We start from the raw sequence: 14,937 nt of genomic DNA, 5'->3' as shown, positions 1-14,937 counted from the left end.
GCCACAAATACGTCTAGATGATGTACAACGTCTTGCAGACAAATTTTCGCTAACGACAAGATCAAAGCTAGAGAAAGGATACAAATTCTTCGTTGAACAGTACCTGTTTGATTATGAAGGTAAGTGTTTTGTTTTCTTTTTTTGTGTTAGCGAAGGTGCTAGTATAAGTAGTTGAATACGTGTTCTGTCAGTTTTTTTTCTCACTGTTGTTAAATTCCAGCGCGACGGCAAAACGGAAGTTCTTCTTCTTCTTCTTGTTTGTTGCAAGACGGATGTTATGATACACTGCTTTGCAAAAAGGCGGAAGTTAAGTGACGTCATTGTGAAAAGGGCGTATTATTGGCAAACATGCTGCGAAATTACAGCAATGTTTTACAGTGTGGTCAAAAACTGGAATTTAACTGGTTTTTATTTTTCATGATTGTAAAATTGTAACATGAGCTTTATCTTTTCACAGCTAAAAGTATATATATATATATATATATATATATATTCACTTGTCTTAAAATTTATGGGTTAATATAATGTCTTATCAAATTTAAAAATAGAAGCCCATTATGCTTAATGATACTTGATGAAATATAAATTAAAACATTTTTGCATTTTTTATTTGTTTTATGTTTTCTTCTTAAGCAAAGGGAATTACAAAGATGCTGTTCTCCAGAACATTGCAGTATGCTGCAGTGTGGTAGATGATAAAATAAAAAACACCGAACTTCTAAAATTATTCTTGTGAGAGATGTTGGCACATGGGGGTACAGAGGATTATTTTTGTAGGTTGGCGATCGATGGATGCAGGATGCTAAAGCGTAATTGCGGTTTTATGCAATGTATAAACAAACACACACCTCATTTACATAGACAAACAGGGAACTACCGGAAAAGTTGTGTTCCTGAGCCCTTTACAAACAGCTCAAAAAGCTCATCCCAAAATGTAAACTGTCATCCTTTACTCTGTGAACCTGTGTGATTTGTTTTTCTGTTAGACACAACAAAAACTTTTTAAAGAATTGTAATGGTGGCTATTTCCAGTATAATAATGTTATAAAACAAGTCCATACGTCTTGCATGCAGTATAACCACAACAGCCATGCGATAGCTCTGTGTCAGAAACAGACTCATATTTAAGTCACTTAATACTGATTATCTTGTAATTGCATGCAAAACATTCTTCAAACACATCTACACACTCAAATTTGTATCACATGAACCAACTCATACACACCGTACGCCACACACACATTATTCCAGTATTAGGCCTTCAAATGCATACGCACACTTACCACCGCAGGCACACAAGGCACCGCGTGGTGCATTTGGTACAAAAACACAGACACACACGTACACGCAGGCAGAACAGGGCTGTCTGTGTTAGATCAGGCACTGAGGCTTCCCGCATAATCCCCGCACATAAATTCCTGCGTGTGCGAGATTAATTTCAGAGGAAAAGTGCCCAGAAAAGACAGATTCATCTTAATGTTTATTTGAGTTCAGCCCCAAGTTAGAGACCCCTCCTAGGGCTCCAAATGAACTTGGTTTCTCTTACACAAACACATACACAGATCAAGGTGTGTTTGTCTTTCCTACCCCAAAATTTGGAACAGGTATCGCCACCCTCAAAAAGCTTCCACATAGACCTTGAAGAGATGGATTTGAGGGCGGCGTCTCTAAACGTAAAGTGTGTATCTGCTTGTGTATGTGTGTTGATAACCTGAGAGTTTCTCTCACTGGGAATCAGTCTGTCTCTGGTTGTCGAGCTGGTCGTGAGGACTCACGCTACATTACAATATGACATTGCTGGGGTTTGTGATGCTATTATGCATCCTGGGAGCTCAAGCCACCGTGGATCTGAGAAACGCGGCCGCCATGGGTAAGAAAACAGATTGTGATATTAATGGATCCATTAATGTGATTTGCACTAGCTGGGTGTTCCTGTAGATCAAGTGGTAAAGCATGGTGTTACTGTAGTAATGCCAATGTTATAGGTTCCATTCATGGCAACAGAATTGATGCTTAATGCATAAATCTAAATGGATACCAAGTCAATACCAAAAATATGAAAATAAAAAAACACCAAGAATTTCCATGAAGGCTCAGACCAAAATGCTAAATAGCACATTTATGCAACATTTATGCATTTGGTAGATGTTTCTTTCCAAATTGGCTTACAGTGCATTTAAGCCATTTTATATGTGTGTAAAATTGAACCCACAACCTTTTCCACTGCAACACAGTGCTTTACCAATTTAGATACATTGTATCTATTCGATAAATTTGTATCTCATTATTATCTCATATTGTTTCTAACAATATCCTTCATATATTTACGATATTCTTCAATGTTAAGCAAAGACATGAATTGTAACCTTCTGAAGAGCTTATTGGGATAGTTCACCCAAAAATGAAAATGCTGTCACCATCAAGTGGTTCTAAAACTGTATAAAAGTTATTTTTCTATTCAACACAAAAGAAGATATTTTGAAGAATATGGGAAACAGTTCTGGGGCAACATTGACAACCATAGTGGTTCTATCCCCTACTATGGAAGTCAATAGTGCCCCAGAACTGTTTGGATCCAAACATTCTTCTAAATATTTATTTTTGTGTTCAGCAGAACAACAACATTTAAAGTGTTTTGGAACAACTAGGGGGGTGAGTAAATGATGACAGAATTTTCTTTTTTGGGTGAACTATCCCTTTAAGCCTCTTGAAAAATATCATTCATCACCTTTAGTGTTTTTAAATTTCACTCTTCCTCACCTTCTTAGTCTCCTGTATAGATTTAATCATCTCTTCCCATGTTCAACATATTGTCCCTGTGTCCTACGCTCAAGAATCTAGATTTAAGTAGTGACAAAATTGTTACTCTCTCATTCATAAGTCACTTTGGATAAAAGCATCTGCTAAATGAATAAGTGTAAATGTTGTTAGAATGTGATTCCAGTAAGTGACCAACTGTGAGAGAGATTTTGTAATCGTGGGTAATTAGGGTTGTGTTTCAGTGGTTTTGCTAATTGTTTGTGTGCTTTAGAAAAAAGTAGGTTTTTTTAGGTTTCACATCTCTACATTTGTACACAAAGAGGCTCTTTACTGCGTGTGTGTGTAAGTGAGAGTGTGTGTGCATACCTGTGTGCACATGCATACCTGAAGCTGAATGTATAATCAATGGGAGGTATTATGAGAAGTGCCAACACTGTACGTTTATTGAGGTACATACAGACTGTCTGGCTTTCCACTTAAACTTTCTTCCTCGCACCCTAACACACACACGCACGCATGCACACAGGTATGCACACACACACAGAGACCACGCTGCTATCATCAACAAACAAATTAAGGAAAGTAAATAAGTTATTTTTCTGTTCAACACAAAAGAAGATATTTTGAAGAATATGGGAAACAGTTCTGGGGCAACATTGACAACCATAGTGGTTCTTTCCCCTACTATGGAAGTCAATAGTGCCCCAGAACTGTTTGGATCCAAACATTCTTCTAAATATCTCTTTTTGTGTTCAGCAGAAAAACAACATTTAAAGTGTTTTGGAACAACTGGGGGGGTGAGTAAATGATGACAGAATTTTCTTTTTTGGGTGAACTATCGCTTTAAGCCTCTTGAAAAATATCATCCATCACCTTTAGTGTTTTTAAATTTCACTTTCACAAAGTAATTTTGTTTTAATGTTTTGCAGATCTGTTCAAGCTTTTTAAAAAACATAAAGATTTAAGGGGACAGTTCACCCAGAAATAAAAATGTTGTCATCATTTACTCACCCTCGAGTTCAAATCTGTATACATAATTTTTTTCTGATGAACACAGAGAAATATATTTGGAAGAATGCTTGTATGGTCAAACAGTTCTTGGCCACCATTGACTACCATAGTAGGAAAAATTACAATGGTAGTCAAAAGTGCCCCGGAACTGTTTGCTTTCTTACATTTTTCATAATATCTTCTTTTGTGTTCAACAGAACAAAGACATTCATAAAGCAAATTTTCCTACTATGGTAGTCAATGATGACCAAGAACTGTTTGGTTACTGACATTCTTCTAAATAAATTTATTTACAATAAATTTATACATACTGTATATGACATAATTAAAATTTTTGGGTGAACTGTACCTTTAAGGAGGGCGTAAATGTATTAAATTGGACATTTCACCATGTGGCAATCTCTCACATCACCTCTTTCTTCTGCATTTCTTCTTTTTAGCTGCAGGCTTGTGTAACACTAAGCCCACTGATGTGGTGTTCCTCATCGACAGCTCTCGAAGCGTACGCCCCTCTGAGTTTGAGCAGGTCAAGGTCTTCCTCACCAAAGTCATTGATAGTTTGACCGTTAGGCCTGACGCTACTCGCGTGGGCGTTGTGAACTATGCCAGCCGGGTGAAGAATGAGATCTCACTGAAGTCCCACAAAACCAAGGCTGGACTTGTTAAGGCTGTGTCCAAGATTGAGCCACTGTCCTCTGGTACAATGACCGGCCTTGCCATGCAGTTCGCCATTAATGTGGCCTTCAGCGAAGCAGAAGGCGCACGCAAATCCCCTGGCATCAGCAAGGTCAGGCTCTGTGACAGACAATCCCATAAGTCTCTTTCTGTCCATATTGGAATCATCAGAAGCATTAATCTTTTATATGGGCACCATGCATATTGTGTTAACTATCAATGGATAAATCAACCAACCATCTAAATCTACTATAATCTTAATCCAAAAATAAAAACTCTCATGTCGTTCAAAACTTGTATATGACTCTTTCTACTGTGGAACAAAACAAAATATATTTTGAGAAATGTCTCAGTGGTTTTGTCAATGGGTACAAATGTTGTTTCTTTTGTGTTCTGCACAAGAAAGAAAGTCATACGGGTTTGAAATGACAAGAGGGTGATTAAATAATGAAAAAATAAAAGTTTTGAACAACTATCCCTTTAATCTCCTTGAAGATCTCTGCACCTGTATACTGTATAAATATGTTACATTGATCGCAGGTGGCCATCATCGTGACCGACGGCAGACCTCAAGACAATGTCCGTGACATCGCGGTCAAGGCACGGGAGGCTGGCATCGAGATCTTCGCCATCGGAGTGGGCCGCGTGGAAATGACCACTCTCAGACAGATGGCCAGCGAACCACTTGAGGATCACGTCGATTATGTGGAGAGCTACAGCCTCATTGAGAAGCTCACCAAGAAGTTCCAAGAGGCCTTCTGTGGTAAGTGGGAGGGGAAAAGGGGGAGGGCGGAGAGAATGAAGGTCTCGAGTTGACCCTCCTCATCATCGCTGACATCATCAACGGTGATTTCAAAGGTGCATATAGAGCTGAGGGCACGAATATCATTGGGGCATGTTATCATTCACCTCAGACGTAGATCTCCACCCTCTGCTTGATGCACAGCTGCACTCGGGTCTCTGGGGGAAGAAGTAAAAGCATGTGCATTCACTGATATGATTGAACTTGCTGCCGAGCAGTGGTTCTCAGAGGTGATTTCTGACATCTAAAAGGTTATTCACACTAGGTTACAACAATCGGAAACAAAGCTTGAGAACCAGTGCTGTAGCAAATCTGCATCAGGGCAACAGGCACTTCAAACACCAAATTGTTTTAAAGTTCTGATGTACCTGGTTCTCTGATATACTGTATTCTTGTGTGTTTTAAAGGTTTGCTGTTCTCGTGACCACAGCAGACGGTTAAAACACATTCATTTTCACAGTTTCCACTTCACATAGAATAATTCTGTCCTCGCTAACCCTTCCTTCCCCCACTCGGTGTGTGTGTGTGTCTTACACTCATGGTAGCGGTTGTGTCGGACCTATGCGCGACAGGCGATCATGACTGTGAGCACATTTGCATCAGCACACCTGGATCTTTCAAGTGCGCCTGCAGAACGGGCCACATACTCATGAACGACGGACGATCATGCAGCGGTGAGTAAGTGTGAATGCTGTGTCAGAGACGTCAAGTCTTCTTTACGACCCACCCCAAAACAAACAAACAAACAAATCCCATCATGAGATGAAACGCTGACGCCAGTTACCACAAGCACAAACATATCTGTCTCTTGTCTCAGCTTGCAGTAACGCAGCCACAGATGTGGTCTTCTTGATCGACGGCTCAAAGAGCGTTAGACCTGAGAACTTTGAGCTGGTGAAGAAATGGATCAACCAGATAATAGACAAGCTGGACGTCTCCGAGAACAATGCCCATGTCGGACTGGTGCAGTATTCCAGCTCTGTGAAGCAGGAATTCCCTCTGGGACGCCACAACAACAAAAAGGACCTTAAAGACGCTGTGAAAGGAATGGAGTACATGGAGAGGGGAACCATGACTGGCCAGGCCCTCAATTTTCTGTCGGACAACAGCTTCACTCCTAGCCAGGGTGCCAGACCTGGTGTCACAAAGGTTGGTATTGTCTTCACTGACGGAAGGTCACAAGACTACATTGTAGACGCAGCCAGGAAGGCCAAGGAGAACGGTGAGAAACAACACACACAAATTGAGTAATAAGGTATGATGTGTGGATTTGTTCTTAAAGTGCACCATGTTGGATGCGTGTGTGCCTCAGGATTTGAAATGTATGCTGTGGGAGTTGGTAGTGCTATTGAGGAAGAGCTGAGGGAGATTGCTTCTGAACCTGTCGCTGACCATTACTTCTACACAGCTGACTTCAAAGCCATGAACCAAATCGCCAAGAAGCTGCAAATCAATGTTTGTCAAGGTACGTGACGGCATGAAAAAATATGAATAAGACCTGTGTTGATGCAACTCATCGAACTGATTTCCTTGTCCTCATATTTTCAGTGGAAGATCCCTGTGAATGTAATTCAGTTGTCAAATTCCAGAAAAAGGTGGAGGAGGCACTACAGGCATTAACAAAGAAATATATCCTTTGCAATTTGATAATGAACAAATTACTATTAAGCTCATTGCTGTTGAGTTACAGAATGCTATTGAATGCTGTTCCATGTATAATGGATACAACTATAGATCGTTTGAGGCATGGTGAGGCTTTTTAAGTTCATCTGCACTGTAAAAAAAATGTATACAGAATTGTTGTAATTTTAACAGTTTTTTCATGTATTATTAAAAATACGGTCAAAAAACATAAAATTACAGAAAAAGTCTACAAAGTTACAAAGAAATGGGGGGGGGTGTACTTTTACAGGAAAAAACTGTTCTTTTATGGTTTATTTCTGGCGCCCCAGCTGCCAGAAATTTCCAGGTTTTTTTACAGGACTTTTTTTACAGTGTAGGGCGGCAGATATATTCCGTAAAATAAAAATTTTTTCCTGCAAATTACAATTCCCCCCTGCTTTTCTTGTAAATTTTGCGGTCTTTTCTGTAATTTAACCGCATTTCAAAAGTAGACTGTGAAAAATAATCCTGTAAAAAAAAAAAGTTTTCCGGCAGCTGGGGCACCAGAAATATACTGTAAAAATAAGTTATTTCCTGTAAAATTAAATGTTTTTCCTGTTTTTCTTGTAAATTTGCAGTTTTTCTGTAATTTGATGAATTTTGACTGTATTTCAAAAACAGAAATTTTTTGTAAAACTACAGTTTTTTGACATTATACATGAAAAATTGGTTAAAATAACAGTACAATTCTGTAAAATTACTGAACAGTGTACACATTTTAAGTATAAAATGCTGGGTCAGTTTCAACCCACGTTGGGTCAAAAGGGGAATCCAACAACTGGGTTAAATTATCCCACAAAATGTTCATATTTGACCTAACCATGAGTTGAAACATGGAGCATTTTGGACTGAAACCACCCAGTATAGTTTCTTTTATGACCCAGCGGCTGGGTTGGTCCCTTTATGACTCAACCATTGGCTGAAAATAACCCAGTATATTTTTAGAGTGTAATGTTTTTATATTAAAAACATTTGGGCTCTCTATATGATAACTGATATCAAATATCAAGAGATGACCGTGACTTTTCTATAAAATCAGATGGTAAACTTTTAACAGGATTCCTGCAGCTAAACTGGTAGAGCAAAATACTAGCAATGCCAAGGTCATGGGTTTAATTCCCAAGGAACACACAGACTGATAAAATGTACCTTGATCGAGGTTGCTTTGGATAAAAGCGTCTGCCAAATGCGTAAAAGTAAACATTAACTTGTGAAAAATCTCTGATATGTCTTAAACTGTAAGTTCCTTGACAAAAGCATCACTGGAAGCTGTGACAAAAAGGATCGCTGCCCTGGAGAACAAGATCGTTTGAGACGGCACCAAGATCTAATTCTCACACTATCACCCCTTTCTTTCATTGTAAAAAAAACCTTGAGCATCCTGTGACCTCTGACCCCTGCTTAACTTTCTCTCCTCCCCTCTGTGTTCTGTCTTCATCACTATTGTCCATGGGGACCATGGTTTTCCTGTCTACATGTGCTTTGAATTATGGTCACCCTAAAAAGAAAGGGGTTGGTTTTAAACAGCCATCCCCATATCAGGACTCCAGCATAGAGCAATAATTTATCACAGCCAGGAATCTGTATGCTTGAATGAAAGTCTTCCCTATGGTTGTGCATGTGTACTAACCTGCATAAGAAAGTCATCCTTTCTGGGGAAGTGATGTGATATTAAATCTAGTAGAGGTTTCACTCTGTACTTTTCTTCATTCTACCTTTTATCGAATCTCTCATTCCCGATTCTACCATTTCCCCCCCCAATAATGTTATCGATTGTTTTATATGGAATATAAATAAGGGTAATTTAATATAAGATTGGACTTGAAATACATGTGTGAATGCTTGTTTATTATTTAAAACACTCCATTAACTGAGCACACACATACAGACACACAAACACATTAGACACAGGCAATCATCCATTCAGCAAGTGTTATGATAACTGCTTGTGTTGATGCAATAAAATCCCACTTTGTGTCTGTTTCTTTGTTTCATTGTGTCCTTGTGTCCTTGCGTCCTTGTTGTTGTGCGCTAAACAGCAGTGCTGATAGGCTTCATGTTGGATAAATAACAGGTTACATAAGAGAAAACGTTCAACACAATAATTAGGTGTCTCAGGTACAGAGGGATGTGTGTGTGTGCGTGCGTGCGTGCATGTGTGTCGCAATGTATAACAGCTGCAGTTATGTAACATCAGGTGTAATAAAATTAATACTGAAAGAAGTCCTCTCTCAACAATAGTCTTTTGTCTCTCACCTCGTCATAAATGAGTCTAAGGAGTGCAAAACTTGGAATTTGTGGGTGAATTGATCTGTCACTAAATGTAACTAATGTACCTGAAAAAAAAACACCTTATTCCAGTAAGAAAAAATATTTCATTTAATTTTAATTCATTGACCTGTGTTTGTTTCCACAACAGTAGCACGTGTCACAGGCTGGATGCCTCAAGCAAGGTCAAACAGACACTTATGAGAATTACGCATGATCTCTTTAATAGTAAAAAACATGTTTTTACTATGTCTAAAATATAGTAGTTTTAATATCATGTTTAGACAATGTTGCCACAAATAAAAAAAACATATAGTTTCAGTAGTGAAACCATAGTTAATTTTCGTCTGGGATATATATATATATACTTTATCTAAGTAATTCGGCGTTAAAGGAACAATGTGGAGATTTTAGCAGCATCTAGAGGTGAGGTTGTGAATTGCAACCAACAGCACACTCCACCCCTCCCCCTCATGTCCCTCCTTCCTTTCGAAGCACTATGGCAGCTGACACAGGACAAACATGTCGTCACGTTTTCGCTTCTTTGCCGAAGGAGATATATTTTCGAAATGCGCTCTTTAGAGCAGTTTGTCCGTTTAGGGCTACTGTAGAAACAACATGGTGAATTCCTTATACGGGGACCCGCGGTGTATTTAGATGAAAAATAGCTCATTCTAAAGTAATAAAAACAAAACGCTTCATTATGTAAGGTCTTTATACACCTCTGAAGGCATAATTTTGTATATTATATTGCATTTCTGTCAATTACTACTACATATTTCCAGTGTTGGGTAAGTTACTCTGAAAAAGTAATTAATTACTAGTTACTAATTACACATTCGATAATGTAATTAGATTACTGTACAAGTTACTCTCTTCAAAAAGTATTTAATTACTTATTACTAATTACTTTCTATATCCTATATCAACCTTGATGAGTTAAGTGATTCAAGGATAGACATGAAACGGCTCTTTTCATTCATTCAAATAAATCATATAAAACTGCATAAAGTATTATTATTAATTACAAATGTGAGAATTATACATTAAAGCACGGATTTTAAAGTTAGACTTTGAATTTTGATGTCAATTCCTCTTCTGCACACACACATGTTACACAAAGTATTTAGTTTAATTACATCAGAAGTAACTGTAATTAAATTACAGAAAAAATAAGAGTAATCCCTTACTTTACTTTTTCAAGGGGAAAGTAATTAAATTACAGTAACTAATTACTTAGTAACTAGTTACACCCAACACTGCATATTTCACACAGCAACTTGTTAAACCATTCAACCATCAACAACTGTGAACCTGTATAACATTCGTTCTATCGCAAATTATCAAACTATATAGCTGTTGTATTATGTCCGCTACATATAAGTACAAAAGTATCACCTCGTTACCGGTGAGTTATGTGTCATGCTGCGCCGCGGAGGTGATGCAAGAGTCCGGCGCTGTGTGTTCACGCACGCCACGCCTCCTCCCGGTAATGTTTCCTGCTTTTCCACAGACGCTTTTACAGTCACAGTGCAATCATAGAGCAGGGACCTAATACCCATCAAGACTCCTTCAACCGAATGTTGTTCTCTTCAGTCTGTGGCCTTTAAGCGTGTATTCGTCCAATGAAGGTGAGTCAATGTAGCCTGTGTCCGACCGAGTCACACTGCCATTAATGCTTCGGTGAACCGGCGTCTTGTGCCGTTTGTGTAAGTTAAGTCGATCGGTTGTTTGACCCTTGTTATTGCGAGCCAGACACCCGATAACAAGTGGGTAAAGGGCCACATTAAAGCCCCATTTAAGTCGTTAGCCATATGTTATTATCAGCATATACAGGAATAAGAGTTTAGGGCAAGGTGTATTTAATATACGATTGGGTTGGTGGACTATATCTGTATATAGATGTTATGATGTCTTTAAAAGGAAGAAATGTAAGCTTCCTGTCATCTGTTTACGTGAAGAGAAGTGCTTTCACTATCTCCCTCTGCATTTTTCTTTGTTGTTTGTCTCAGGAGGAGGGGGATGTTGACATACCCCAGAAATTGCCTTCTGGACCCAGTGCCTTTATCCCTGTCGAAGAGGTGTGTGTTGTTTTTTTAGCGTGTGCTCTTATGATTTTCAACATTTGTCATTATAGGCACGTCACCTTGTTTGACAAGTTAAGGCAGCATTATAATTGCCCACAATGACTTCTGCTCTGTGTCACAATCTGCTTGTCATTCTTAGTCTGTTTACAGAACAAACCTCTGTCATTTTCTGTCTCCGTCAGATTCTGGAGGAAGGGCCTGCACAAGAGATGATGTCAGAGGCTCTGTTGTCAGAAGGGCGTGCGGATCATGTCACCATGGCAATGGGGCTGCATCCCTCCTACCTGGCCTGTTTCCTTCGCACCCAGCATGCTTTGCTGCAGCTGGATGGTCCCTTGCCTTTGTCGTGGAGACATTTTATAATTATATTGGTAAGGCTTGTGTATTTGTTCGCCAGCTTTATAAAGGCTGCCAGTTTTAAATAGCCATTAATGTGTTTGTTTATAATGTAATAATTGAGAAATAGTTTTCTGGTTGTGCAGGCATCTGCACGGCATCAGTGTTCGTACCTAGTGCAGCATCACACCGCTGCTTTTCTACTTGCCGGAGGAGATGAGACTTGGCTCAGGGGATTACACTGTGCACCACCTAAAATACAGCGCCTGCAGACTCTTAACAAGCTTCTTGCACACAGACCTTGGATCATCACCCAGGAACACATACAGGTAAACACATGAATACCCCAAAATAAAAATTCACTCCCAAAACCTGTATGATAACTAATGATCCATTAAACACTGTTCATCATATGTAGAGAAGAATGTGATGTATTCTTTGTGTTATGTTTGCAGGAGTTGGTTTGTCCTGGTGCAGAGGCCCGATGGTCCCTGGCAGAGTTGATTCAGGCAGTGGTTTTAATGAGTCACGCCCACTCTTTGGTCTCTTTTGTTTGGGGGTGTGGAATTCTTCCAGAGCCCGCGCAGTCGGGTGATCAGGTCCAACCACGTTCGCCCACGGAGTCATGCGTTTCTGTCCGAGACAAAGCTAAAAATCAACAAGAGGTATTAAAGTTGTTACCAATGTTGCATTGATTACAGTTTAACGTGATACCCCGAAATAAAAATGTTGTCATCAGTTACTCACCCTCTAGTCATTTTAAACCTGTATGACTTTCTTTCTTGAGCAGAACACAAAAGAAGATATTTTGAAGAAAGTTGGTAACCGAGCTGCACTGTCCCCCATTCACTTCTTTTGTATGGACACAAAACCAATGCAAGTGAATGGGGGCCAGTGAACAACATTCTTAAAAATATCTTTTGTGTTCTGCGGAAGAAAGAAAGTCATGCAGGTTTGAAATGACTAGAGGGTGAGTAACTGATGACAACATTTTTATTTTTGGGTGAACTGTCGCTTTAATGGTAAACTTTTGCGTTCGGATAACTGTGTGTTTTACGCACAGTGGTCTGAAGCTGTGAACGAGGTTCAGCTTTTGATGGAGAAGATGAGGACGGTCCAACAGCTCGGTGAAGAATTTACACAGGAGGAGATGGTGACTCGCTTTGAAAGAGAGAGAACTGAGAGTTTACTGGAACTTGCCGATGGTATGAACACACTCACGTTATGGGAAGTCGAATAACTAATTCAAAGAACTGGTTCTTGTGCCACCCGTTGAATGTGAAGGCCCTCCAGGCATTACGTGACAAAAAATATACATTTAACTCATTTAAATTGTTTGATGACAGATTTTTTTTGTCCTTGTCAATCCAAATGACAATCCAAATTTTTGTTTTTTTACACAGTCCAGCGTTCTGTTCTTCCTGATTGTGTGGCACGGTTTGTTGTGGATGCAGATTTTACCTACCAGGATTTCAGTCCCAGAGGAGAACAGGCCCCCCCAACCATGAGAGCTCAGGTTCATTACTCACTTTACTTACAGTAGATCTACAGTAGAACGTTTATACAGTTCTAAAAAAAATCATAGTGATTTTGTGTTTTCAGGACTATTCGTGGGAGGATCACGGGTTTTCCCTGATGAACAGGTTGTATGGCGAGATGGCACAGCTTCTGGATGAGAAGTTTCAGGTGGTGTGTGCACTAACATATCACACCATGGCCATGCACTCAGATGTGGACACCTCCACTCTGCGCAAAGCCATCTGGAACTACATTCATTGCATCTATGGCATCAGGTACCTCACTCACTTGTCGGCCATATCATGAACATTTAATGACTTTAGTTATAGAACCCTTAAATAATATAATCATTGACTGGATGCACATTTTTTCACTTATTACACAGCTACTTTCCACATTCTTAAATAATTGGATGAGGATTTTAAGAGTGGTTAATATTTAAAAATAAATATATTTGTAATTTTTAAAAAATTGTACAACTTGTTTATATATATGTGCATGATTATTTTTATGTCTTTGTTCACATCCACAGGTATGATGACTACAACTACGGGGATGTGAATCAGTTGTTGGAGCGCAGTTTAAAAGTATATGTTAAAACAGTGGCTTGTCACCCTGAGAAAACCACACCAAAAATGTACTTCTCATTTTGGAGACAGTTCCGCCACTCAGAAAAGGTATGTGATCTTGTCACTGATGTAAAGTTTACACATCATATAGAACGAGTCATGATCAAATTATTATTCTTTTTTGGTGTATTTTATTTATACGGTTGAATTAAATTTGCATTGTGGAATAGTTGTTAGTGTCCTCTAGTGGTGTTTTTCTGAAATGCACTTTTTCATCTGCTGTGCCAATAAAAATTAAAAACGCCGTTTGAAAACAATAATGAATGGGTACATGAAAAATAGTTTTAATTGAGACTTGCTTTGTTAATATTATTGTAAAATTGGTTTTAGTGGAGCATTCATAAAATGAAAGAGAACTAGCAATGATTGTCTCTTGAGTTCCTCTTTGGGGATGTAGAAAGCATAGCAATGGCTACTTGTGTAAGTCTTTTGTCATTTATTTCTTGCAGGTCCACGTGAATCTATTAGTGATGGAGGCGCGACTGCAGGCAGCTTTACTCTATGCACTGAGAGCAATTACACGCTACATGACCTAAAAAGCACACATGCTTTCATAAACAGCAGTAAAACAAGGAATGACCAGTACACACATGCTCTATTTGCAACCCCAGTTGTTCTTAATATGACACACACTTTAAAGTAGCTCTGTCATTTCCTCTTCTTGTTTCTTTGCAATACTTTTTTGCCTGTACGGCACGGTTGATTTGAACTGCTGCTGAATCATGATCGTCTGGGAGGGAATTTTGCACATGAACTGCCTCTCTGTGACCTCTCTCTTATCCTACTGTGAACTTGTGGTTTTCAGACTGCAGTATTTTGTTTTTGTGTGTATGTTGATGAACTTTGAGTTTGACACTAAGCAACCTTTGTTGCCTCTTTCTCTCTCAGATTGAGAGCTGATTTACAGTGGGCTAAACTAGGTGAAACAAGGACATTTTTGTTGATGTTGTTTGTGCAATGTCTTTAAAACATTTTTAGATATCATAAAATATTTTATTATGAGATGTGTTTTGTATTTAAATCGTGTTGCCATAAGCACCAAGGCATCCATGGATTTATTTGGATTTTTATTTTTTAGATTTTAGGCTTGTTTTGATAGTAATGTTTAACGGAAATTTCGTAGGTCTTGTAATAGTCACAATTTACTTTAAGTTTTCCACCTTTCATACGTTTTAATCTTCCGCTTTTA

At 38.8% G+C, this 14,937-nt stretch overlaps 2 protein-coding genes across 2 annotated transcripts; both read left to right on the top strand.

Moving 5' to 3' along the window:
- The first annotated feature begins 690 nt into the window (after positions 1-690).
- Positions 691-8,893, top strand: matn1 (matrilin 1). Its single transcript, XM_057355188.1, has 8 exons — positions 691-1,870; positions 4,212-4,558; positions 4,987-5,209; positions 5,794-5,922; positions 6,066-6,470; positions 6,561-6,713; positions 6,797-6,877; positions 8,174-8,893. The coding sequence occupies exons 1-8, from the start codon at positions 1,789-1,791 to the stop codon at positions 8,221-8,223; spliced, it is 1,470 nt and encodes a 489-aa protein (XP_057211171.1). The 5' UTR covers positions 691-1,788; the 3' UTR covers positions 8,224-8,893.
- A 1,756-nt stretch (positions 8,894-10,649) lies between these two features.
- sesn2 (sestrin 2) lies at positions 10,650-14,311 on the top strand. Its single transcript, XM_057354111.1, has 10 exons — positions 10,650-10,809; positions 11,191-11,259; positions 11,448-11,636; positions 11,748-11,930; positions 12,057-12,266; positions 12,665-12,806; positions 13,005-13,117; positions 13,204-13,394; positions 13,652-13,796; positions 14,198-14,311. The coding sequence occupies exons 1-10, from the start codon at positions 10,804-10,806 to the stop codon at positions 14,282-14,284; spliced, it is 1,335 nt and encodes a 444-aa protein (XP_057210094.1). The 5' UTR covers positions 10,650-10,803; the 3' UTR covers positions 14,285-14,311.
- The last annotated feature ends 626 nt before the right edge of the window (positions 14,312-14,937 follow it).

Source organism: Triplophysa rosa, linkage group LG16 (genome assembly GCF_024868665.1).
Source record: "Triplophysa rosa linkage group LG16, Trosa_1v2, whole genome shotgun sequence".
Lineage (NCBI taxonomy): Eukaryota > Metazoa > Chordata > Actinopteri > Cypriniformes > Nemacheilidae > Triplophysa > Triplophysa rosa.
This window is presented reverse-complemented; position numbering and strand designations above follow the sequence as displayed.

Excerpts from the sequence above, each read along its gene's own strand:
- matn1 (XM_057355188.1), top strand. The coding sequence starts at position 1,789 with ATGACATTGCTGGGGTTTGTGATGCTATTATGCATCCTGGGAGCTCAA. Across the intron at positions 5,210-5,793 it reads GTTCCAAGAGGCCTTCTGTG|CGGTTGTGTCGGACCTATGC; the intron begins GTAAGTGGGAGG and ends CACTCATGGTAG. Across the intron at positions 6,878-8,173 it reads ACAGGCATTAACAAAGAAAT|TGGAAGCTGTGACAAAAAGG; the intron begins ATATCCTTTGCA and ends CAAAAGCATCAC.
- sesn2 (XM_057354111.1), top strand. Across the intron at positions 11,931-12,056 it reads TCACCCAGGAACACATACAG|GAGTTGGTTTGTCCTGGTGC; the intron begins GTAAACACATGA and ends TTATGTTTGCAG. Across the intron at positions 13,797-14,197 it reads AGTTCCGCCACTCAGAAAAG|GTCCACGTGAATCTATTAGT; the intron begins GTATGTGATCTT and ends TATTTCTTGCAG.